Source organism: Sardina pilchardus, chromosome 3, assembly GCF_963854185.1.
Source record: "Sardina pilchardus chromosome 3, fSarPil1.1, whole genome shotgun sequence".
NCBI lineage: Eukaryota > Metazoa > Chordata > Actinopteri > Clupeiformes > Clupeidae > Sardina > Sardina pilchardus.
The window spans coordinates 6,789,228-6,816,540 of record NC_084996.1 but is presented as its reverse complement, the minus strand read 5'-3'; the positions used below and the strand labels follow the sequence as shown (position 1 = coordinate 6,816,540).

The window sequence follows — 27,313 nt, the reverse complement described above, 5'->3', positions numbered from 1 at the left end:
TTCTATTCAGTTATTTACATTCCTTATTGATTGACAATATAGACAATCAAAAATGTAGCCTGAAAAAAGCAACACTAGCCCAATAATGTGCGAATGACTGAATACAAATCCTGAGGATATTTTTCCTGCAGAGGAGTTGTTTTGGACTGGTTGTTAAGGGCAGCTTACATCTCATAACGGTGCATCTTCAGCTGTGCTTTACATCTTGGTCATTTTCGTAATGATCTTTAGAGGATGTAAAACAGCCATTTTTATTTCTTGCGCCAGATACCTTATGTTGTTATTTGCCACTCCCCTGGGCACTAGTGGAGCTCATGGCGAAAAATCGTCACTGACTGGGTGTAAGATATGAATAGGCCTAAGTCTTGCGTTGCGCTTTGTGTCACGTTGCGCCGGGTGTACGATAGGGCCCTATACAGTATATCCCATCAAGAATTAGGAACATTAACGGATCTTAGAGATTATTCAGGAAAGCGGTGAGTGATAAGCTCTTGTTGTATGTTTTACATGTTTTGACCGCTAGGCCTTCATCAAGGTCTAAACAACGGTTTAGTGTTGAAATGCATTGTCTGTGTCTGAATATATAAAATTGCAAATGATTGAATATGGATTGCATAGGTTTATTTTACTCTGGTTGTAGCAAGACACTGCTGGACTTTATCATAGATGAATATTCATGGTATTAGCGACACAGACCAATGTTTCACTGGACTTAGGAAAGAAATAGGGCACTGTAAAAAGAAAAAGAAGAGAGTGTACAGCAGTGTTGCATCTCTGTGCCATGCACCCTAAACACAGACCTCTGTGACAAATGCATCTCCTGTCTGCTCTCTCAGACTCCTGTCAACAATTCGAATGTCCACCAGCATTAAGTCTTCAACAAGTACTTTATAATAAACATGCAGATAACATGTACAGGCAAGTGGTAGACTTGACTCTCTCATCTACGTCAGTCTTAGGGATGCGTAAGCGTTGCTTATGGAACGTAGCAGAATACATGGCCCATACATGGGCACATTATATGACAACTTTCCCTAACTGGATGCAAAAGAATCATAAGTTATCCAAGTTGAACAATGGATATGGTCAAGAATAGCCTACCCTTTGGGTTTTTTTCATGTATGGTCTAAACATTAGATGTTTCTAAACCACCTTTTTTGTGGCGTAAGGCACACCTTTTATATTATGATATGCTGTGCATTGTTGGGCCAGCATCTTGTGTGTAAAATGAAATAATGCCATGTCAGTAATGATGACATTATATGGTTACTTCACCTTAGATTCCTGAAAACTGTGGAATGACTTTAGTTTGTGTATGTGCAGTTGGATGGAGCAATGGAGCCTCTAATTGAGGAAGTTTATGTGAATGTGTGTGTGTGTGTGTGTGTGTGTGTGTGTGTGTGTGTGTGTGTGTGTGTGTGTGTGCGCGCGTGTGTGTGTGTGTGTGTGTGAGAGAGAGATTTTCTTTCCTTTTTCATTCATTTAAAAAAGGAAAGAAAATCTTTGTCTCAATCTCCCTTACACAGAGAGACCCACAAACATGTAGGCTACACACCGTCGCTCACTCACATACAATACGCACGCACGAATGCACGCGCGCACACACACAGACAAATATCGAAGCCCGTTTCCACTTCTTGTAGGAAAATCGATCACACCAAGATGATGTCATGTTCACATTAGCCTAAACATAATTTCGATTCAGCGATTACAACTTTTTATTTAGTCTGTGCAGCCGCTTTTTCAAATGTCATGTTCCAGCTCTTCTCATATCATTGTCATATCTATGATCAACGAATAACCGAACGACTCATTTAACGCATCATCTGTTTCCTTCCGTCTGGTGAGACTATTGGTGTGTATGCAGACAGAGAAAATTCAGTAAAATAGGCTGCTCTCCAAATGCTTCCGTGTGTGTGTGAGAGAGAGAGAGGGGGGGGGGGAGAGTCAGACAGACACAATGAGACTTTGGCATGAGACTTTGGCTACCTGTCATAGCGGCGTATGATGGAGTCGGTGGAAGGTGTTCATTGAAATACACTGTACCTACAACTCTTAACACCAAGAAACGACCACTATGGCAACTGTCGACGACCAATAAGGAACGGACCACTACTTGCCACTGACTACTATGATTTATGGTAGCGTGTAAAATGTTGTCAAGGATGGGATTTCACTGAACCAAAGTTCCGACGGAGGAGTGCTGGGAGTTGTCACTCTGGCATGTGTCTCTGGTGTCATGATGGTCAGGCTACACGTATGTGGCAGGTAGGTCACTTTTTGTCTGCGCTTTCCCCTAATTTATGCTTTAAACATCGATCCAAACCGTACTTGACTCGCACATCTTTAATTTTAACTACAAGTAACATACATCCATAATCATAGGCTAGCCATGATAATGTTTAATTATTGTAGGCTACATGAACGCTCATAGGCTATAGGCTAGTCTAACACATAGTTTAAATAAACGGACTTTTTAATTCATGGGACAATTCAATGTAGTTAGTGTAGTTTTGACAACACAACAGCTACTCTTCATCCGCATGTGTATCGCGCGCGCATACACATGCGTGTAGCCTGTCTATTCCTCTTTTACAGGGAACTTCTCTCAAACACTATATGCTCCAGTCGGGTGACAAGACTGGAAAGTGCCCTTGCAGCTATAAAGTTTAGCACCTGTAAAATGTTGGAATGACAGCCCGCTGGCAAACTAGTAGGCGGAGACGAGTGCATGCAGTAGGCGTAGCAAAGCTCCTTGATAACTCCGCTTTAACCCTCTGTGGTGAAGGCCTACTTTGAGATCATCTGAGAGCTTGGTGTGCCTGCGTCTCATTGGCCGTGTCACCAGAGATCTTGGTGCGGCTGCGTCTCATTGGCACACAGGGCAGATTCCAGAATTTTAGATCCGCTGAAAAAGAGCAACGCCATTTGGATCCGGCATGGTTGACTATTTTTATGTTGTTTTATTTGTTTATGTATTTTTTTTTAAATCATATAGGGGTTAAGTGGTGACTACACCCAACAAACTCCTATCTTGTCTAACCAGTCCCCTCCCTTTCTAACCACCATTACAATATTTTATCAGCTATAGCCAGAGCTGCTTACTATGTTGCAGGCAAGGCGTATGGTGGCTGTGTCATTTGCATCAGTGAGGCTTGAAGCTGTATTATCTTGGTGCTCATGAGTTTGTTCTTGGTGCTGGTGACATTTAGTATGGTGAAGAAACAGGGGGAGCAGTAGAGTAGAAGGGGTTGGATGATGCTTTTGTAGAGTAGCAGAAGGAGATGGGGGGCAACAGACAGTGATCTTAGTTTGCGTATGGCATACAGTCTCTGCACGTTTCTGTGTGATGGTGGCATGCTCATTGAAGTTAAGCTTATTGTCAATGGTGAGACCAAGATTTTTGAAAGTACTGGCCTGTTCAACTGGTTGGCCATAGATGGTGATGTGAGTGAGTCCAGAGGGTGTTTTTGGTGCATGAAAATGGATGAAACTTGCTCACAAGAGCAGAACACCTGTGTATATCCGTCTTGAATGTAGCTGTGTGCTTAAGAGTATGTCAGCTGGCACTATGAGGAAACTGTTAGTGTTTTAGTGGTGAATGAGAGTGAAGAATGTCAGCATATGCAAGTAACCCCTGGCTTTGACCTACTAGTTAACAAAACTCAAAACATGTCAATATGTATGTTAGTGTATACATTTGAGCCCATTCACATACATACAAGACTTACACATACATAACTACATACACATTTATACATATTGACATGTTTAAAGTTTTTGTAGCTCTAGTAGAGGTCAGAGACATGTGAATTCACTATCTTAAATCAGCCAACTGGATACAGAGAGAAATAAAAATTCCATAGGCCTAAATATAGCTTCAAGCCGGTGTCAAACTCATTTTAGGCAGTGGGCTGGATTTGTTGGAATTGAGACCTTGTGGGGGTCGTGATGGTCATTATCATCTTTCTGCATGGGTGTCAGAGTGCTATATGATGATCTAATCCCCAGGCCTTGGGTGGGGAAGGGGTGGGGTCAGGAGGGTTAAATGTATTTCTTTACTATGCTCACTGTTTACAGTGTTTACAGTGAGAGCTGTTTTCAGCTAAGCTAATGGATACTCTGTATCAGACAAAATCATAATGTAACTGTTCATAGCAGTTAGAGCAGAGGTATTCATGTCCTCTTTACATGTTATATCCCTAAGATGTTGAAAATCAAGCTACCAGTAATCCATCAGTGTTCAGCTCGGAGTGATATTTTGTTATGGCACCCCCTGCCCCCCACCACAAATTTAGAGGACTACTACTTCTATGCATTGTAACATATTTTTTTCAAACACAAATTCTACTGATTTGTTTATTGTGTTCACTTGGTTGTAATTGACCACTGTGGGAATTCCCCTACTTATAGCACACGGAATTTAACACCTCTTCTGTGTATATCTGAAATACATAATAAACTACGCAAACAGGGTGTGTGCCCCTACGCCTCTCTCCTCCTCCTCTTCTTCTTCTTCTTCTTCTTCTTCTTCTTCTTCTTCTTCACTAAGTCCTTCATCTTCTCCACTTTGGACTTACATACTTCTCCTAACCTTCTACTCCTCTCTGCAGGATAAACTACAGTATATGTTCCTTAATGACAGAAGTGCTAGGGCCTATGTCATAAACGTTTATGACTTGTTTATAATGTTTTTGACACGTTCATGACAGTGTCACTCTTACTGTATGTAGATACCTTCAAGTAAAGTGTAACCAGCATAATCTTGCATTTTGAATGGCAGGGCCTTAAAAAGAAAACAAAACAAGAAAATTGTTCTAAATAGTCTAATCACTGTTTTATGAAATTGAAAATTCCTGATAAGGCAGTCGACCCATGGCTACATGTGTGTGTATGTGTGTCTAGGCATCACTAACCTTGGTGAAAACAAATCCTCCTCTGTTGTCAGCTGGTTTTTCTTCCTCTTTTTCAGTGAAATACTGTACTTACAGAGAGGGGAATCAGAGAACAGCGTAAAACAACTTGTGTGCGTGTACGTGTGTGTGTGTGCGTGTGTGTGTGTTTTGAGAGGAGAAAGTTCCTGTCGTTGGCAGTGCGGTGACAGCCATATCTCGAGTCTGTGTGCGTGTGTGTCGAACAGAGAGAGAGAGAGAGAGAGGCGAGAGAGAGAGAGAGAGGGCATGTGTCCTCTATTTCACAGAAGAGGGCTATTGTATGGTCAAGGAATCAGAATAAAAGTTGACATTTGAGAATTGGGAGTGGGAGAGAATTAGAGAAAAGAGCCCTGTTGTGCCTTAGGCCTGGGCTGGGTATGTGTGTGTGTGTGTGTGTGTGTGTGTGTGTGTGTGTGTGAGAGAGAGAGAAGAGAATGTTAGTGCATGTGTGTGTGGTGAGGGTTGACAGTATCAGTGTGTTTTGTCTTGTAAAAAAGGGACACTGTTAATACTTTTCATCCAATCCCAGGAGCTAAGCTTACAGGTAGACAACTCCGCACCTCTCAAAGCACTAGCCCAAATAAAACAGTGCTGTTTGTACATTAGCAAGCATATTTTTATAAACATGATTTCTTCTGATTGCTTAGGTGCTATTTTTATAGAATATAAAAGCATGACTCACATCAGATATACTGCTCCCATTAATAATTTGATATGCTTAATATTGTTTCAAGCGTGTTGATCTTCTTCAGACTGCATTTACTAATACAAAAAGGTTGCTGTCATCTAAAATACATATCACATGACATGACAGCACACCTGATCTCAATTTGCATACTGAAAGCTCATCTTACATGGCAAATGTAGTGATAACACAGTGTACAATATTATAAGAGAATAGAAGAAGATGGCATTTTATATCTTAACAACAGAAAGATATTGATTCACTAAGTAATCAAAAACAGAAGGTGAGCCTTAAAGAGGAACTATGCAGGATTGGCGATTTCATCTCTGGTTTCGGTTTCATTTTTCGTTTTCGCTCGTTTTATACTTGCATTTTCTCTGCAGAGCTTCCCCGACAGCTTTAGCGTGTATATTTATACATGTATAGGCTATATTTGAATATATAAATTCCAAGCGTGGTTCTTCGTCTCAGACTTCCAGATGTAAACAAGGAGCGATCGTCTCCTGCAGAAAGTTGTATAGGGTCTCTTTAAAAAAAACATAATCAACTCCAAGATGTCCCCAATTCTAGAAACAAAGTTGAGACATCAGGTTGAGTGGACGTCGTAACATACAGTACAACATACAGTAATAGTCTACACTACAGCCTAGAGAGGAGCACTTGCCTCATGGTGCCTCAAATGCCTTCTTCTTCTCTACCTCCACTTCTATACCTCCTGGCTCTATTCATTCTCTACCTCTACTTCTTCGCCTCGTGGTTCTGTTCCTTCTCCACCTCTACTTTTACACCTCCTGGTTCTCTTCCTTTCAAACTGTTTTTTTTTCTTTTTTCTTCCTTAAGAGTGCTTGAGAAGTAATGGTAATACTGTGTTTGTTTGTTTGTTTGTTGTATATCTATACAAAAATCTGTGTTTTTTAATTGATCAAGAGGAGGGACTGTAGAATTCTGGGGTATTCTCACTGTATTCTGGTGTGTTCATATTTCACTCCTGTATGTAGAATATGCTTTGTAGGTGCACACCATTGTACAGGACTTTGTCTGACACCAAAATCCTGACTAGATGTAGACATTAAGTAGGACAGGCCTGTTTACCACCATGGCCTTGTAGCTTGGGAACATCAGTGATAACATGGGCCGAATGTGATAGCATGTTGGGTCTGTGTGTCTGGGCATGCCATCTAGTCAGTTAGTTTTGTGCAATGTTTGGCACCTGCACATTGGCTTGATTTATGTTGATGTTTTTGTATAACAAGCTTGGTATGAGGAATTAACTCGGAGACGGATCAGCAACCGCTTCGAATAGCAATCGCAACTGTTAGACTCTGTGCAGATTTACTGTCCGAGACTTAGCCTTTGTTCTGTTATTAATTGATTTTGTCATCTACAATAAATCATAATCTAATCACCTATCTTGATCTGGCCATCAAGCTTTATTGACCGTCTTCAATTCAGACATTAGAACTAAACAACAACACAACCACTAGAGAATCCAGCACAGGCCTAATGCTTAGTTACCTGTGGCTTATTTATACTGCTCAAGCTCTGATTGCTGAGTAAATGTAAATCTAGAGAATTGGCAAAACAATGTAAAAAGTAGACACCAACGTGTAAATGTACAGTTTTGCTAAAATTGTGTTATTAAATTTCAAACTCAGTGTAAAGCAGAAATCAGAAATTGAAGCTTCAGAAATTTCGCTTCAATAGTCACTGTTATGTTGAAGTATTCAGAAAAAAAAACTGTCAAGAGTGAATGAGAGGTTCAATAAACAAACGGAGGAATCTATGCCAGTATGAGGGATTGTATTTATGGCCTGATGTAGATTTTAGTCAGAGAATGAATCTGGAACTGAAGTATTGGGACGAGATTAGTGGTGTTTTTCAACCGATACAGAAGGAAAAATGCCTCTGCACACAATTCAAAACATCCTTCTTCTCGACAAATGACAAATATTGCGATGTCAATGTCTTGTAGAGCAGCCATGATAGTGCCATCTGAACATCTAGCTTCTTTAGCAACAGGCTTTTTGCTGTAAACTAAATCAACTGAAGCACTCTGCAGGTCATGTGAATGAATAGGCACCATTACTCATCTGTCCATCAAGCCCGCCCGGATGATTTGATTGGTCAGCTGATTCTCAGATGGGCAAAGAGGCTTGTCAGTGGTGCAAAGCCAGTCCGAATTTCCCAGACTCAAAATTTGTGGCCGGGATTACATTTGGGCTGGCTTCCAGGCTAAGGATTTACTGTCTAAAATCCAAAAGGATAAAAAACATTTCAGGTATATTGGGCTCCCTGACAAGTTTTAGAGTGACCTGCACTGTCTTGTTCAGTAATTTCCCGCATATAAGCCGCAGGACAGTGCGGAATTTTTTCAAAACTCAATGTATAAGACGCGGCTTATAGTCGGGAAATTACGTCCAGATTGAAATTGTACATGCTTGGCTAGTAACTATCCTAAATTATGCTGCAATAGTAAGCCTTGTAGTGGAAGTAGGCAGTACTGCAGATGCCGTTCTCATAAACAGCTAGGGAATAAGTATGATCAAGACATACATGTATTTTTTGACTTGGGTCCTCGATTGTATGAGGTTGCCTCAGGACAGACCATCAGCTGTCTGAGCCCAGCTGGGTATATAGTGATACAATCAGTTAGCCTTGCCACTTGCCTGCATTTTAGTGAGGCATGGTCAAACCGGCCAGGCTGTCCAAACACGTTTTGCCAGGTCATCACATGATATTTGGTGCCACTATCCCTTTAGTCTGCTTTGTTTTCTATCCCTTGTAAGATGTTGACATAGAGCAATGAGTCTACAGCCTCTTAGTGTCATAAAAAGTTGCATGCAGTGTTGCCAAGTCAGCTTATTAGAAGAAACTTCGGGTCGCTTGAAAATATTTGTAGTTGTAGGTTGAAGGTTTTTTTTGTGCAGGAGCGCCACCTAAATGCATCTGTTTAGTGTTTGGGTCGTTTTGGGCTTGTTTTCAGAGACCTGGTTGCTTGTTTTTCTCACAAGATCTGGCAACACTGGTTGCATGACTAAACGGACACTTGAAGTATTCTTGCTCCAGGAAGTAGCAGGAACTTGATTTGCGCATTGAGTGCGTCCAGGGTTGAGCAGTAGTGTTTGTTAATCCATGTGTGTTCAGGTACTCAACATACCACCTGGCCTCAAAGAAATGGAATAAGCTAAAAAAAAAAAAAAAAGAGTCACACCACCTAGTTAAGTTAACTTAGCTGTTAATTTAGCAGCTAAGTTAAGTTAACTTAGCTGTCTTTGCCATTGCACTTGGTCACTGTGCAAATCATACCCCTGATCTTCACCTTTAATGGGACACAAATAGCCTAGTTCTTCCAAAGTCATGTTTGTACAGGGCTCTATAAATGACACCAAGAGGGTGTGGACACATTCCTTTATGCCCACATAGAAGGAAACATTACCAGAAAAAAATCCAGTGTTTAAAAGTGCTTGAAAGTGTTATAAGTAGGACTCTTTGGTTCAATTATAATATAAGTTGCTTTGGAAACATAAAACAAACATGATGTCATCCATCATCGCTTACCCTATGAGGTACAGCATCAGATTAAGAGAACAGGCATTTATATTAAAAAAGCTATGCAGAATCTAATACCTTGAGGAAGTGAGAGACAAGTGTATTGCGACACCGAGTGAGGTCGCAACTGACAGTTGTCTCAACGCCTACTCCCCAAATCTAATCTGTTTGCGTGAACGCTAAATAAACTGATTAGTGATTAATCTGCATTTACATGGAACAAACATTTAATCATTCACAAACTCCCAGTTGTATCGCTGCTATGGGAACTCATTTGTTTACATCACTCTGCATTATTACCACATAGGAAACACCTGCACAGACAGAAAGAATGTACTGAATGCTCTTCCTTTGTCTTCTTTGAGGTCAGCTCTGACTTTAACAGTCATCCCAGGCAGACAGACTTGTTGCTAAATACACCCAGTTGCTAAACTCACCTAAGACCTAGAACTGTTCAAAAACGGTCAGGCCCAGACCTGAACGTGTATTCAGCATGGCGTCATAGAGCTGAATGATCCGAGCTCCTTTCTCAAAGGCCTCATTTACATAGTCCTACCAACCTGTACCTGTGTACTACTGCATCTCAACACATGTGCAATATTCTCAAGTGCAGTATCAAGACTTATTATACAGCTCTTCACAATGCAAGTAGAATGCTCCATTGTCATTGGTCGACTAGAGGACCTCTGAAAAAATAATGACCGCTGTCAATGGCAACGGAGTTTGTGCTTGTAATGTACAGGTCTTTCATATCACTCTACAACAAGTCCATTCGCTTATTGCAATGGAATTCCATTGAAAGTGAAAGTCAGCTAGTAGCCTAAGACATTGCCATGCAACACCTGAAACTGTCAAGTTCTATCTGTGTGGCAAATTATTTATTTTGTTAGCAGAAGCCACGAAACGGTAGCCAAGTAGGCTAATTGCTAAAGACAGACACATTGTGTTAAGTTTCTTTTCTCGTTTTGGCTAGTAGCCATAATAAGCGGGATAATGTTTGAAAGTAATTAAATGGAAAATAAGTACCTTCGGGGCGAAACAAGACCGCTTCACTTTGCGTCGCCCTGTCGGTACTTATTTTCCCGATAATGACCAGCATTCTTTACATTATTCTATAGGCTACATATTATGCAATATTCTGAGGTGTTCTAGCCTTGGGCAGTGTTGTTGATGATACATATATTTGAAATATAGTATTTTGTCATTTTATTATTTTATTGGGTTGAAGAAAATGGCTTCATGTTTTGTATCAACATAGGCCTACTTTAGGTGTGTATTTTGTATTTTGTAGTTGTTTTCGTAACAAAGCTAAACTAAACAATGAATATAGCCGCTGACTGGAGCTGGCTAATTTGTCCAGAGTTGTTGTGATCAGAATATTGAGATTCAGGATGATGATCCAGTGCAAAACTTGTAACGTGAAGGTTCCTGACATAACCACATCACTTCCTTTCATACCAACCTCAAGTTTCTTGAGAACTTTGATAATCAGTTTCTTGAGGACACATGGAACCGGTGTGGTTGCCTTGCAACATTGCTCAAGAAGCCCCATGTAGCCTATCACATAAAGCAACATGATTGGTGTCAATATAACATAATTTAACACTTACACTGTACCCAGTTAGTGAAAAAAACAACTAAAAGGGTCATGATCCTTCTTGATCAACAATGTTGCACAATACAGTATCAAGAAATTTGGCCATATGAACAATGTCAGAGACTTGTTTCCACTTTGTTCAAAGTTCAGTTGTGACTTTTTGAGGGCATCTCTGACACAGTACTTAGGCTAGCCTTTGATAAATTTAAAAGGTAGGTCAGCAGCTGTTCTTTTGACTGTTTGTAGGCTAATGGCATCTCTTGTACGCAGAAAAAAGCTGTTGCTCAAAAACACTGTCCACTTGATCAACAGAGTCAGTGTACTAATGAAGGGATAGATTAAATAGACAGATATAAGGTTTGCAAAGTGATGTCATGCTCCCTTTAAATATTCAAAGTAAGCCTATTTTATTTTGATTCATGGTGTGGATAATGTATCTTAGTTTATTTTGATTATTAATATCTGTATTTGTAAATTAATATCTGTATCTGTAAATTAATATCTGTATTTGATATTTTATTTAAAACCAATGTTATTTTTTACCATCCCCGATCTCAGCTACCGGTTTGTTCAGTGGTGTGTACACTGCAGGGTGTGTAGTGGAAAATAACAGCAGGAAACAGTCTGCGTTGTGGTTCAACTGATCGACAGTAGTTGGAAAACTTTACCACCGACATTCTACACATTATATGTGTTCGTAAGTGTATGTATTTGTTCTGTCTGTAGGTATATGTGTTATGAGCACACATTTGTGCGCTCTAGCTTAACAACGAGTCTCACGCCCATTAAAGCTTGTTGTAGTTGCGGGGTGGAGATAAAGTGATAGAGAGGGGATAGAAAGGAAGAGAGAGAGAGAAAGAGGAAGAGGAAGAGAACGGAGAGCAGGCCATGGAGGACTGCAGATGTGTGCTGATTTTCCACACTGATAAGCCCAGCTGCAGCTCAGCCTGAGCCTACACTCGTGCCCCCTTGGGCTTAGCAACAGGCAGTGCTGGATGACGAGACAGCGTTGTGTTTTTGGTTGACTGATCCTCGTGCAGAAAACACAGCCTCACACACCACTTCACACTCAAACATCTGTGACAAATCTGTTTCTGTTACCTTTCGGTATATCTCCTGCCTCTCCCTGTTTCATTGTCAGCATACTGAATCGCTGTCTAGGCACAATTCTTTAACACATACCAGCTACCTCTATTCCCTGCCATGTTGGAATATTGAGAACATACAGTATGTCCATGTTGGTCTCTCTCTGTTGCTGTCTCTCTCTCTCTCTCTCTCTCTCTCTCTCTCTCTCTCTCTCTCTCTCTCTCTCTCTCTCTCTCTCTCTCTCTCTCTCTGTGTGTGTGTGTGTGTGTGGAAGGAGTGGGGTTGTTTGGGTTGTAGCCAAATCAGAATGACTTTTGTTCTTGTTTTTATGATATTACTTGAGGTAATGATTATATCAATTCATAGGTCAACCAGCACAACCACCAAGTTGGTCTGTTCAATGACACCATGCTACAGTATATGCTGTTGATACAAGTCACCATGGCCCGTGAACATTTCAGCAGTTTTTCAACCTATGATCTAATTTGACAATTGTTATGATAGTGTTATGATATCAGTGGTAAACGCCTTGTGTGCATGACAAATGCACTGTAAATAAACACTCTCTTATTTACTTACCATATTCAATGTTAAGGATTAAGTTTAGAATGCTTTATACCACATGAAACCAACTACATCACCTCATGATGCTATACCCTCCTCTATTATGAAGGATGTCTTTGATACAATTGGCTCCTCCATTCAGATAATTTTAAACTCATGCCTTGCCTCTGGCACTGTCCCTGCATGTTTTAAGCATGCGGTTGTCCAACCCTTGCTTAAAAAACACAACCTTGATGCCAAATGCTTAAAAAATTATCGTCCCATCTCTAAGCTTCCCTTTATTTCTAAAGTTCTGGAAAAAACTGTTCTGTCACAGCTGACTCCCTTCCTGGCCACCCATAACATACTAGAACCTTTCCAGTCAGGATTCAGACCCCTGCATAGCACTGAAACAGCCCTGCTTAAGGTAACCAATGACCTGCTTCTCACACTAGATTCAGGTGACAATGCTATTCTGATATTACTGGATCTATAGTGCCGCTTTTGACACAGTTGATCACAACATCCTCCTCACCCGCCTTGATCATCTGGTGGGCATTAGGGACTCTGCACTACTTTGGTTCCGTTCCTATCTCACACATAGGACATTTTCTGTGTCCATTGGTCAGTTCTCCTCCTCATCTGCTCCTGTCTCGTATGGGGTCCCCCAGGGGTCCATCTTGGGTCCTATGCTCTTCAGCCTGTACATGCTCCCGCTGGGTGACATCATTAGAAAGCATCTACATCAACATCTCTTTTCACCTTTATGCGGATGACTCTCAGCTGTACTTGCCTCTAAAATCTAGGGACTCCATACAATCACTCTTGGTCTGTCTTGAAGACATTAAAAGTTGGATGGCCAACAACTTCCTCCAGCTGAACAGTGATAAGACTGAAATCATAATTTTTGGTCCTCCCAAGGCAAGATGCACTGTAGAGCAAAACCTAGGTCATCTTACCCCATCTGTCAAATCCCATGCTAGGAACCTGGGGGTCATTCTTGATTCTGAACTCTGCCTTGACAAACAAATCAGCACTGTTGTCAAAAATAGTTTTTACCAGCTCAGAATGATCTCCCGCCTCAAATCCTTCCTATGTCACAAAGACCTTGAGAAAGTTATCCACGCCTTTATAACAACACGGCTGGATTATTGCAACTCCCTTTACCTCGGTCTCCCCCAATCCTCACTCAGACGTCTGCAGTTGGTCCAAAATTCAGCTGCACGCCTCCTGACTGGCACCAGGAGACGTGAGCACATCATGCCAATTCTAGCCTCCCTACACTGGCTCCCAGTTCTTTTTAGGGTCCAGTTTAAAATTTTATTATTTGTTTTTAAGGCACTAAATGGGCTGGCCCCAGCATACATCACCAACCTTGTCCAGCTCCACTCTACCCAAAGGTCCCTTCGATCCACCAACAAAGGGCTCTTACATGTGCCGCGCTCACGGCTCAAACAGCGGGGTGACAGAGCCTTTGCTGTTGCTGCCCCACGTCTGTGGAACCAGCTCCCCCTGGATATTAGATCCGCCCCCTCCATCTCTGCCTTCAAATCCAGGCTAAAAACCCACCTGTACTCCCTGGCCTTTCCTGTTCCCTAATCCTGTACTTTCTGTTTCTTCTCCATATGTTCTGTGCTGTGTGCCCTGTCCTGTCTTGAATGTTATTATTTCATATATGTTTTAGCAAATGTTCTTTATATTACTTTGTATTATTTTGTGTCCTTTTTAGTCTTTCACTGTACAGCACTTTGGTCAGCTTATGCTGTGTGTAAATGTGCTTTATAAATAAATTTTACTTACTTACTTACTTACTTTAACAATGTGGGTGTGATCTATGTTAGCATTCACTGTTGCAAAGTCACATCAGCACACCCCTTTTCATTGTATATGGATCACTTCCATTCAATAAAATAGTGGTTGCTTCAAGCAAAGTTCCCGGATGGCCAGTTTCCAAAGTGATCTGTCAGAATGTCTTTCTGTATTCTGTGAGCAATCAGGATGTTTTGTTTTTGCTGCATTGTGTGCGTCAGAGAGAACTCTGTAGGATATATTGTCCTTTGGGTCATTGGTCTGGCAGGCTGCCAATGGATTGAGCTTAAGCCATACTAGTTAGATCTGTAACTGTTCTTTAGTCTTCAACAGATAGTGCTGGATGACAGTGCTGTTTTCCTCAGTTCCTTTATATGGGTTGTTTCCATTTATATACTGTAATATAGACAGACACTTGACATTGTAGTGCCATCACAGACATCAGGGAATGATGAGCGGATCTGATGACAGTATAAGATCTTATTTTTTCGTAATCTACGCAATCTACGCAACGTTTTTGTGTATCTAGTTACCTCTGCCAAGGAGGTTATGTTTTCATCTGGTTTTATTTATTTTGGTCTTTTTTTTTGCTTTTGTCTTGTGTTTCTACAGGGTTGTTCATGAGTTTTTGTGTTGTGTTTTTTTTCATGTTTCTTCCTCTTCTTGTACCCGCTCACAGAGATGCTACACACGATCCCTTTTTTGTTGTGCAGTATTTTCCCACAGGCCCGTGGAAGTACGTATGTTTGTTTGCTTGCTTTTAAGAAACGATTGTCTCAGGTGGTCAGCCAGCTCAGTCCAAAACCAGGGGGGGGGTCCCATTGTGTCCAAGTCAGTTCTGGCGTGGTTGTCCTTCCTCTCGGTCCGGTTCATTCAAAAAGTTATGGATGGATTTCAGGGAAGGTCTGAAATGACTCAAAGAAGAAACGATTGAAGTTAGGGAGTGATCCGTATCACCGTCTGGATCCAGGAGGCGGTTATGTTTTCACTTGGTGGATATTTGCGCTCTCTGGGTGCTTTTCCAGTTGTTTCTTTTACGATTTTCTAAATGTAAATTAGATACCTCACAGAGTATCATTTGAAGTCAAGGAAGTACTCATCTTTATTACCATCATTGCTAAATTCAACGCTAAAGAAGGCAACACCAAAATGTGACCATGCACATAACCATGTCATGAGTAATGATAACAATACTAATAAATCAAATGTAATACAATGATATAATGTCTGGGTCATAAGATTGAAAGTTAATAGGGACCCTATCTGGGTTTGCTATTTCACCTATAAGGTGCTGTTTGAAACAGACAGACATGCTTTCTTGAGAAAACCTAATTTGGCACCAAAGTTCTGTGTTTTGTTCACCTACATGTGCAGGACAGAAAAACATAAAATGTTTTAGAAGAGAGTGTGTGAAAGTGTTTTGTTACCACAACAAGGGAGGCCTTGGAGGAAGAATCATAATATTTATGATGTTACCATGTTACTGTGAATGACCACTTTATTGCTATATGTTACCTTGTGTTTCCCCCCCTAAATAGTATGTTTAGAAGTCAACTCGGTGGTCAAGAGGTGTGTGAGAGTCAAAACTAATGGTCATCACAACTTTGTTGGCTCGTTTTCCTTTGATGTGCAGGATGAAAGTACGACGCGTCAAGGTGCTGCTGCTCCTCTCTGCGGGTCTGTGCGTGGTGTCCTTCCTGCACTTCTACAAGACCCTTCACCACATCTCTCTGTTCAAAGAGCTGTCCAGCTCCCAGGCAAAGCACTTGGCTGCTCTGGGCAACATCATCTGGGAAAAGAACTTGGTTGGAGGACTGAGCATCTCTAAATTGGGGGGTCAAGGTCAGAGCTTTATGGTGTGGAGGCCGAATGCCGAGAAGGATGACACAGAGGAGGAGGTGAGAAACACACTGGATTGGATTGGATAGTCTGCAATGTTCCCTTTCCACACACACACACACACACACACACAGGCGCACACGCACGTACACACACGTGTGTACACACACACACACGTCACACACACACACACACACAGATCGAGGAGGAAGTGAGAAACACACTGGATTGGATTGGATAGTCTGTACAAGTCAGCACAAGCACACTCAATCAACATAAAACATGACATAAATAAACCACAGTACAACCTGTAAAATCATATACCCTCATGGAACATTGTAAAGAGTCTGAACTAGATTAGATTTGGTTAGATTCAAATGTATTGTCATTTAGCAGAGTGCAGGTACAGAACCATTGAAATGCAGTGAATGTAAACATTAGGCCGGGTGAACCCTGCCTGACCTGCCGGCGAATTTGGATTTCGCCCAGCAGCTCAGGCTGGAAACCTGCACATCTATCTCCTCTGTTCCCTGCCAGAACCTTTGACTCCAATCACAAACTAGCTTATCCAAAAGATGCACCGGATCGTGCGAAGTCATGATTTGAACGATGCCAATAGAGCTTGACCGTCCCGCCCCTCCTTCGATTATTTTAAGTATTTGTTAGATGGCCTGCTTTAAAAAATATACACCTTCTTCCAGGTGGCAGGAGGCAAAACTCTGAGTGGCAATGCTGGCTTCCTCTGTTTCGTCGTCACTGCCTATTGCCTATACCACATGCCTATTTCACAGAACTGAAAATACATGAAACGTGACCATTGCTTTGTTTAAGAGCCAACACAGTAGTGGAGTAGTAGTTCAAGCACTGATGCTATTTGACATTCTGCAGCAGCCCGTACGTAGTTCATAGAAAATATACGCATGCAAATAAGTTCATATACATTAAAAAATATATATTGACATCCCAAAAATATCAAAAATAGTTGGTGTTAACACTTTACTTGAATGTATCTACAGTAAGAGTGACATTTCACTGCCATGTCACATGAACCTTAACCCTATCCCTATCCCTAACCTGATGGTAATTTTGATACCACAGATGAATGAAGACCCAGTCAGACCAATGGTAAGAAAAATCAGGAACAGGGTTTTATTTACAATGATGATGAGCATCAAGGGAAAGACAGCATGCCTTCACTCTAAAGATCCATCAGCTGGTCTTACTAGACAAGGACACAATAGTTAGGGTTTAAGTATACTGTATTCTATAGCAAAAGATAGATAATCAACAGTGGCAAAGTCAGGAGACATACATGTAGTCTACCATAATCAATGGCTGTTGACGCAAATCAGACAACTATAAGTGATATACCAGCTTAACATGCCTAGTGAAACGGTTCAGGATATTACATTCTCACATGTGCACAGAATGGGTAGAACCTCAAAGGACAGACCCCGTGTAATACTGGCTCATTTCGAATACTATCAGCATAAGGAGCTTGTCAAGAGGAGGGGCAGAGAGCTGAGGAACACCACCTTTGGCATGAATGACCAATTCCCTCCTGAGATACATGACAGGCGTAAAGTATTGTTCCCAATCATGAAAGAACATCGGAACCAAAACAGACACGTTGCCCTGGTAGTTGACAAATTATACATCAATAACCAACTGTTCAGAGACTCCAGCATTACTCCCTGGTTATTTTAATGTCATAATTCCAGTAAGCCTGTGTATTGGCATGCTTGACTTTAATGGCTAGTTCAAGCATTAATGGGTCTTGCTCCAAGCTGGATCTTCCTAAGGGCCTGGCATTGGCTCATTTAAACATCTGCAGCTTGAGGAATAAAACACATGAACTTTCAGCTCTAATGGACAGTGGAATTCATGTCATGGCTATAACTGAAACTCATCTGGATAGCACATTTGATGATTCATTGGTATCAATTGAAGGTTTTTCCATGTTCAGAAAAGACAGAAATAGATTTGGTGGGGGTGTGGCAATTTACGTGAAACATAATATACCAGTAAAACTAAGATCTGATTTGATGAACGACAACATTGAGGCGTTGTGGTTGCAGGTGCATTTACCCCAAACCAGCCCAATACTGATTGGTTGTTGCTATAAACCACCCAACTCTAGAATAGAATATCTTAATGTAATTTGTGACATGTTTGACAGAGTTGCAGATGAAAATAGAGAAATGTACTGTCTAGGTGATTTTAATGTGAACTGGCTTGAAGATGGCTGCTCTATGAAGAAAAGATTGCTTTTTATGACCAATACTTGTCATCTGAGTCAAATAGTTTCTGTACCTACTAGGAATGTTCTATATAGAGACGGAGTTCATTCATCCTCCTGTATAGATCATATTTATACAAATGTGCCAGACATATGTTCCAAGGTATTGTTGTTGCCAGTTGGCTTCAGTGACCATGACTTGATTGCTGTATCCAGAAGGTCAAAAATCCCAAAAGCAAAATCAAAGATAATTTGTGCTAGGTCTTATAAGAATTTCAGTGACGAAGCTTTTTTAGAAGATATTAAGTATGCTCAATGGTCTAAAGTTTGTGATGAACATGATGCTGAAAAATCTTTAAGTATTTTCATGGATTTGTTTACACCTATTGTAAACAAACATGCACCACTTCGGAAATTCACCGTCAAGCCTAATGGAGCTCCCTGGATTGACAATGAGTTAAAGAAATTAATGACATCAAGAGATGAGGTTAAAAGATGTTATATTGCCTCTGGTTCAGTTAATGATAAAAGAGCATATTGTAAAATTAGAAATCAAGTCACGAAAGTGAACAGAGTAAAAAAGAAAGATTTTTATCGGCAAAGGATTGATAGAGCCCAACATGATAGCAAGAAATTATGGAAGGTGATGAATGACATTATGGGGAAGAGTACTAATACGTCAGCATCCTTTATTGAAACTGATAATGGTGTATTTATTTCTAAGCCTGGGGATATGTCGAATTACCTTAATAATTATTTTGTGGAAATTGTGGGAAAATTAAGGGGGGGCTTATGTACAAATGTAAACAATGAATCATGTAGGCTCATTGATGATATCATAATGAGAGGCAAACATTGTACTGTACTTTTGAGTTCAACTTGGTTGAAATCAAGGAGGTTGAAACACTCTTAAGGTCCATTGATAGAGACAACTCTGCTGGTACAGATAATATTGATGGTAAATTATTTAGAATAGCTGTTGATTATATAGCTCTTCCTGTCTGTCATATATTTAATTCTTGTCTATCAAATGGAACCTGTCCCAAACGATGGAAGGAAGGAAAACTTGTTCCTATACCAAAAGACCTAAAATCTACTTTCAGTGGTCCTAACTGTAGACCTATAACAATCCTACCTGTTCTGAGTAAAATTTTAGAAAGAATTGTATATAACCAAATCCATGATTATATGTCTAAAAATGATTTGATAAGTAATGCACAACATGCCTACAGAAAGGGTCATTCCACCTGCACAGCCTTGGTAAAAATGACAGATGATTGGTTAAGGGGGACTGACAATTCATTGTTATCTGGTGCTGTCATGTTGGACTTCAGTGCCGCTTTTGACCTTATTGACCATAAGTTGTTGATTGATAAACTTACACACTATGGTTTTGGACCTATGGCAATCTCTTGGTTTGAGAGTTACTTATCATTCAGAACTCAACAGGGTTTTTTTAATGGTACTATGTCCGATAGCATTACCACTCACTGTGGCTTGCCTCAAGGAAGTTGTTTGGGTCCGCTTTTATTTTCAATTTTTTCAAATGACCTACCTCTTGTTATTCAAGAATCCACAATGGTTTTATATGCTGATGATTCTACACTGTATCATTCTGCATCCACATGCTGTAAACTTAAATCTGTTCTGTCACAGGATCTGAATGCAGTAGTTAAGTGGGTCACAGCAAATAGACTTGTTTTAAACTTATCAAAAACCTTGAGCATTGTCTTTGGATCACGGCCAGTGAGCCTAGGCTTGATCTGCAGATTTCTGGTCAACCAGTCAAGCAGGAGAGTAAGTTAAAGCTTCTAGGACTGACCATTTGTAACAATCTAAACTGGACTCATCACGTTAGGCAGATAGCTGCCAAGATGAGTAGAAGCATTGCTACAGTCCAGAAATGTGCCATCTGTATTTACCAGCTAATCTACGGAGACAGGTTGTTCAAACATTAGTCTTACTGTATGTCATCTTGACTACTGCTCTATAATCTGGGCCTCTGTCTCGAAGATTGACTTAAACAAACTCCAAATTGTACAAAACAGGGCTGCGAGACTTGCTCTTGATAGACCTTACAGATCTAATGTTGACAGAATGCACTCTGATCTGAAGTGGCCTAAAGTTCTTGATAGGTTATCCATTAGGTCTTTGATATTTATTAAGAATGTGATTTCCACTCGTGTTCCTAGAACTCTATCTAATGAAATAGGTTTCTGCTCTGATGCTCATTCATATGGGACTAGATCTGCAATAGCAGGACAAGTTTTACTTCCTCACTGTAGATCGAATGCAATGAAGAAAACAGCCTTCTATAGATCCTTGTCTTTATGGAATTCACTCCCTTTGCAAACTCGTGTTGTAACTGGACAGAAAGAATTCAATCTGGCTAATTAAATCATATTTTTATGCATGTTAGTTATGAACTCTAGACTCCCACTCACTGTATTGAATTGAGTTTTTATTTTGTGATCTAATGTCACTGTGACTATGGATGTATTTGAATGTACAATATGTGATTGATAATCTATTATTTTTATGCTCTGATTTTAATTGGACCCCAGGAAGACTAGTCGGCCGCTTCTGCGTCAACTAATGGGGATCCACAAATAACAATAAACAATAAACAATAAACAATATCAACCCTATCGCCTTCCATGTTTAGGAACAGTACAGATATCATACAGGGTCACAACGCAGGAGCATACTTTTAATGTCAAAGTAACCTACTGTACTAGTGAGAAATACTGAACATTAAACCACATATTGGAATACTGGACACAATGCTTCCACTTTCTCTCAAACCCCAACCCTAACCCTAACTTGTCATGATAAAAACATTTAATTGACACTTGATGAAACACTTGATTGACACTTAATGGCAGAAGTGTAATGTCACAAACTCGATGGCACGTTCATTACAGTGCCATGTCATTCTTTTGTAGATACCTTCAAGTAAAGTGTAACCTAGGTCCGTTAGTTCCAGAAAGTGTTAAAATACAGTATGTGGTTGAGTTGTAATGAACAAAAATTCCAAAATAAGAACACAAAACAGAAGACAGTGAAAACAATACCAAAAGTACCATGTCTCAATCTGCTTGCACACAACATTTTTAGATTGATAACCAAATACGGTCCAACTGTGGACACAACAGATACATTCTTCTGCTATACTCAATTGACAGCATTACCACATATAGAGAGCCCATTGGTGACCTTGAAGTCAGGATGACCAGACATCCTCTTTTCCCCCCAGATATGTCCTCTTTTTGGGGACCCAAAAAGTGTGACTACTGGATCGTCCATGATTTGGGGTCATGCCCTTTTCAATCATTTAAAGGCCAGTTCAAACTGAAGATTCGCGACGGTCTGAGACGGTTGCGGAGAGCAGTTGCGGCGGTGTTAATCAAAAGTTGCAAGCAGTTGCAAGGAGTTTTAAGCCGTCGAATCTTAGTTGCAGAGTTTTAGAACACTTTTGCGCTGAGCTATTGTGACGTTGGCTAAAAACTTCTATCTTGTCCTCACGCCTAGACTGTTGTTATGGTATCATTGTTGCCGTTTTAATGTCGTTGCAGTGGTCTAAACGCCCCAGTTTTAGAAACCCTTGTTGCAGAAAGTTGCTGGTTTTTAGAATGTTGCAGCTCGTCTCGTCGCGGATCTTGTGTTTGAACTGGCCTTTAAGATTTCTTATTTGAGACAGAATTTTGTTAAAAGCCTTGATACACATTCATGTGTTTATAATGTTTTTTTATACTGTTTATGTGCCACAATGGGTAGTTGTCTCAGTCAGTGTTGAGGAAAGGTATTTGATTCTGGTGAAAAATTTTTGACATTTCAGCACAACAGCCAGTCATATCAGAAAGTAGGCGATTTCCTAGGCAGGTATTGACTTACAGTAGGACTCTATTGGGCCTAGGCAGTGATATCACACAACACATGAGTACCTCGTCTCACTTGCCACAACAGAATCACAGTGCTTCACCTGTGCTTTGCCCCAATATAGTCTCGCCACTTCAAATCTGTGATTCCATTCACTATGCTAAACTAAGCTAAGCTAGTGGGGGCCCTGCCGGCCTAAGACAATGCATGCACAGAGACAAAAATGTTTTTGCTCACTTATCTAACTCTAAGGGACATTTTTTATATATATAAAACTGTGGCATGTTCGTTTAAATGAAATACAGGAGTTACTGTGTGGTCGGCATAGTGATTTAATTGTCGCTAGATGTAAATGGTTAACCTGTGTGGTCCCATAATCTTACTGTATCTTTGTGACTACATTTCCATTTCCAACAGTCCAGGAAGGCCAACTTTATGGTAGCAATCATAAAAGCTGTGTTTATTGCTGTGTGATGTCCATTTCCACAGTATGTACATATAGTATATTCATTTAGATGCAAAACCCTCCAAATCAGTCTGACAACTGACAAAGCATTTTTCATCAGGCTCTTGTAGGTTTTTGCCAACAAATCGATCTTTCAGACCAAGAAGAGTGGTATTTAACTGGTATTTTAGGTTTTGAAGCTAAATCATTTGATTAACGTATACTATGTGTGGCTTCTGCATCTAAAGTCTTCATATATAACTTTATTTACAGACTCTATTAATCAGTACATAAAATTCCTTAGCATAGCATGAAATGTGGGGGACATTACAAACAAATGGCTAGCACACGTCCATCTTGGACACTGGGATTGTGTATGTCATTGTATGCCACCCTTATCTTATCTAGCTTTACTGTAGCTGTAAAAAGTGGACAGGCGACAATATTTCACCTTGTCTAACCCCATTGGTAACTGGGAAAGGAGCGGATGTTGTCTCGCCCCATCTAGTGTGCATAGTGGCACATAGATAGGTCTTACATAGACACCAGGCCTGAAGCAAGAACAACATGTAGTAGTGTGCATATCAAGTAGAACACACGGACACGGTACAAGGCTACAAACATATTGCTGTGTTTAGCTGAAAATGGTCTCATGTGAATTAACTCTTATCTCTCTTACGTTTAACAGGATTTGGCGATGTATAAACCATTGCCTCCAAAACCACCTGGGCCCATGGGTGATCTTCACCTTCACACTTTCCAACTCCAAGATGACACCACAAGTTACTTTGTGAGGACCAGATCTGGGGGAATGTGCTTCCGGAAAGGAACAAAACTATCCACCAAGGAAAGTTTAGTAGAGAACCAACCCAAGGAAATCAATACAAACCAGCGAGCTCTTCTCAGTGTGCAATCTACTGATCCTGCACAGAATTCATCTGTTGTTAAAAGGTTAGTGAAGTGCAGATGTCTTCAAGGTTGGCACGGCGACCACTGTGGAGTCCCAACTGTGGTTCAGCATTCGAACCTGCCCACAAAGAGCAGATTGGTGCCACGAGAAGTGCCACGTCGAATCATCAACGCCATCAACATCAACCACGAGATCGATCTGCTCCACGCCCGCTTCCGCGAGCTGGTTGATGTGGTGGACGTCTTCCTGGTCTGTGAGTCCAACTTCACTGCATACGGCACTCCCCGGAATCTGCTGTTCTTTGAGCATCTGATGAACGGAACCTTTGACTACGTGCGGCATAAGATACTCTACATCTTCCTTGACCATTTCCCCAAGGGCGGCAAGCAGAACGGTTGGATCGCTGACGACTACCTGCGCACGTACCTCTCGAAGAATGGCCTGTCCCGCGTGCGTGGTGCGCGGCCGGACGACGTCTTCATCATCAACGACGCAGACGAGATTCCAGTGTGGGAGGGCATTGTCTTCCTCAAGCTCTTCGACGGCTGGACGGAACCGTTCGGGCTGCACCTGCGCAAGTCCATCTATGGGTTCTTCTGGAAGCAGCTGGGCACCTTGGACGTGTTGTTTGGCTGCACTGTCAGGATGCTCTTCGATGTTTATAAAGGCAACGGGCTGTACTTGCGACGACGTGAGTACTACTCCATGCCCGGTTTCCGCACCTACGAAAACAACACTGGCCATATTTTGGTACCCTGGTCGATCGGCAGTCCGGTTCACTATGCTGGCTGGCACTGTTCCTGGTGCTTCAAGCCCGAGGGCATCTACTACAAGCTCGTCTCGGCGCAAAATGGTGACTTCCCGCGGTGGGGCGACTTTGCGGAGAAACGCAAGCTCAGCTACATCCGTGAGTTGGTAAGAACTGGGGGCTGGTTCGATGGGTCAGTGGGACACTACCCACCCACAGACCCCAAAGAACACATGTATGCTCCCAAATACTTTTTGGACAATTATGACCAGTATGAGTACTTGCTTAGGAACCTCTACACAAAGACTGAACCTGAAAAGTGAGTGACTGAGCAGACAGGCAAAATCATGCACTGTGCCTTTGGAATTTGGGGAATGATTTGACTGCCTGTATCAATATTCTTTATTTTGCTAAATTGATTCGCAGCTTAGTCAATGAAGGATTAAGCTATGCTGTTATGAAAATGATTCTCAGGTTGGTCCACATATCCAGAAAGTAGTTTAGTAATTAGCAATTTTTCTGTGTAAGGGCTTAAACTCTAAATCAGTCAGAATGGAGGCTGGAACACTATAACAACAGCAAGGGGTTGTTCCGTACGCTGTGTCCATTTCGGGGCCAAGAGGCCCAGGCTTGAATCAAAGAGGCCTGAATCCGAGGCCTGTTTCTCAGTAACCGATCGGCCCAGCATCTGGAGATCAATTGGCAGCTTTCTGAGCTGCACCCATCCACCAGTGTGGTCTTTCACCTCTAGCCACTGTGCTACCGGTGAGCTGTGTCCGATTTTTTTTTGTCCTTTTCAGCCAGCCAATTGAGAATCATGGCTAGCAGCCAAACTCAAAGGGCCATGCTGGCCCTGACTCAATCCCCAGCACAACGGTGCTCCTGTAGTGCTATGATACCAGAGATAGTCTCATAGAAGCGGCTTTGAAACCCAATCAGTGGCCAGGAGCTGTAAACAGGGAAATACAGGGACTAAGTGAGTGAGGAGAAGGAGCCTATAGGGAATAGGGTCTCCCCCCCCTACACACACACAGGGAATACCCACAGACACACACACACACACACACACACACACACACACACACACACACACTGTCCCCACCCCTCCAGCCCCATCTTCACCCCACCTCACATACCTATTCCCATTTCCCATACAGCATCTTATTGCCAAGTACTGCTGGACTGACCTTCTCTGGTAACGAGAAATACTGGACTTAAGGAGCTGAGGTTGCCCTGACATTAGTTGTCATTGTGCAAACAAAGAAGGAAGATGGGTTGGCCTGATAAATGCATATGCAAATGTGTGAGCATATGCGTACAGGTGAGCAAGTGATGGAAAAAGCAATAATTTCTGTGTTTTATAGCACTACAAAGCACAGAGAGGGATAGACAGATGTACTGTAGGGACAAAGACAGGTTACAGATGAATAGAAAGGGGTGTGGCATGTTTTTAATAGTTTACCTGAGGCCATTCAGTGGCAGGGCATTCTATTTGAGTAAGCAATATATAGATCAAAACCAAAAGGACACTGTCTGCCTATTTAAAAGAACACACCAGCATTTTGAGGAGAGTTAAGAGGATGCATACCTGTCAACATGCAATAGCCTTGTCTGAAACGGTGTAGCATGTCTAGCTTAGCATAATCCACTGGAAGTAAGTTGCTCTTAGTTCAGCTTTCAAGCCCTCTGTCTTTTTGGGGCATTTGTCTACTTTTTTTGTCAAGTGCCCCACAGCAAACAATGCTCATACAAGGGCTCCACAGCAAACAATGGTTAGAAGAACTCTTGGGTGAACTAGAAAAGCACTCAGAGAGCGCAGACCTCCGCCTGTATTGTTCCTCTAAGTAAGCTAACAGGATACAACTCATAAATAACGTTATGCGCTCCAATATAATGTCCATGAAAAGCCTGCTTTACCTCTTTATAGTCCTTTAGTTTGGCTTCTGCCATTCTTAAGCGTGCAAATGTTTTTATCCATGTGGGCCACAAACTTTGTTTTGTTATTAGCTTAGAATACTTCCTCCTTGGTTGTCATACATTTTAACCTAAACTATTCAGAGCGCCACTGGCCATACCATGCCATTACACCAGCAAAAACCATGAACGCCAGCCATTACTTTTTGAGTTATCTTGCTAACAGACAGACAGACAGGCAGAACGACAGACAAACAGACAGACGCCGGTCCCTGGTGAAAACAACCTCCTTGGCGGAGGTAATAAGCAAGTAAACTTTCCCAAAATGTTGCAGTTTTCCTATAAAGAAACATGCTATTTCCTACACTTGTAGTCATATTGAATGTTTACTGTAAAATGCACAGAACAGCAATTGAAACATGGATGCCTTGCACTATAGGAATATAAGCCATGGTCACAGAATGTAATTAAAGAAACACTATAACAGGGACTCTTCTTGAATTTTCAAAATGAAAACCATTTATCATTAATGTATGTGGATGTGTGAAGGAATACTTGGGGGCTAGTAGTAAAATCTCTACTATTTAAAAGGTTTTAAAATGTTTTGTTGTGTATACTACTGTTTATATACAGTATGTATGTTGGTATTGTGACTGTGAGACTGTTTGTGGGATTGTATGAGAGTGTGTATGTTTGACAGACAATAAAATGTTGTGTTGAAAAGTTTCACTCTATATATAGTGACATATTTTTTAGTCTGAAAGTGATAGTGGCATTACACCAATGGCATAGTTGGGGCAGCCGTGCGTGGCCTACTGGGTGGGGCAGCCAGGGCCTACTACAGTAGTTAGGGCTTCGGGCTTGTACTGTAACCGCAGGGTAATATTTTAACAAATAAATTAGATTATTTGATTTGTAATTTAGCCTTCATGTGTATTAGAGCATACATTTATTTGTTCATATTTCTGTAAGATACAATAGCCAATGCCTATATAAAAATTAATTGTGTGGGTAGTTTTAAGAAGGCCATGGCTGCATTTGGATTTTCTATCCACTTCCCATTGACCTCGATATAAAATGTTTCAAGGTCAAAGACAGTTATGAAGATGAATTCATAAGGACTTAGGGAAATTGAA

General features: G+C 41.2%; 1 protein-coding gene across 1 annotated transcript; it reads left to right on the top strand.

Annotated features, from left to right (window-relative positions):
* The first annotated feature begins 1,947 nt into the window (after positions 1-1,947).
* mgat3a (beta-1,4-mannosyl-glycoprotein 4-beta-N-acetylglucosaminyltransferase a) lies at positions 1,948-26,902 on the top strand. Its single transcript, XM_062531584.1, has 3 exons — positions 1,948-2,268; positions 15,837-16,101; positions 23,294-26,902. The coding sequence occupies exons 1-3, from the start codon at positions 2,240-2,242 to the stop codon at positions 24,584-24,586; spliced, it is 1,587 nt and encodes a 528-aa protein (XP_062387568.1). The 5' UTR covers positions 1,948-2,239; the 3' UTR covers positions 24,587-26,902.
* Positions 26,903-27,313: the final 411 nt, after the last annotated feature.

What these genes read in the sequence shown, in the direction of transcription:
- mgat3a (XM_062531584.1), top strand. Translation starts at nt 2,240, where the DNA reads ATGATGGTCAGGCTACACGTATGTGGCAG. An exon ending in AGGCTACACGTATGTGGCAG is followed by an intron (nt 2,269 to 15,836) that starts GTAGGTCACTTT and finishes TTTGATGTGCAG; the next exon opens with GATGAAAGTACGACGCGTCA. An exon ending in AGGATGACACAGAGGAGGAG is followed by an intron (nt 16,102 to 23,293) that starts GTGAGAAACACA and finishes TACGTTTAACAG; the next exon opens with GATTTGGCGATGTATAAACC.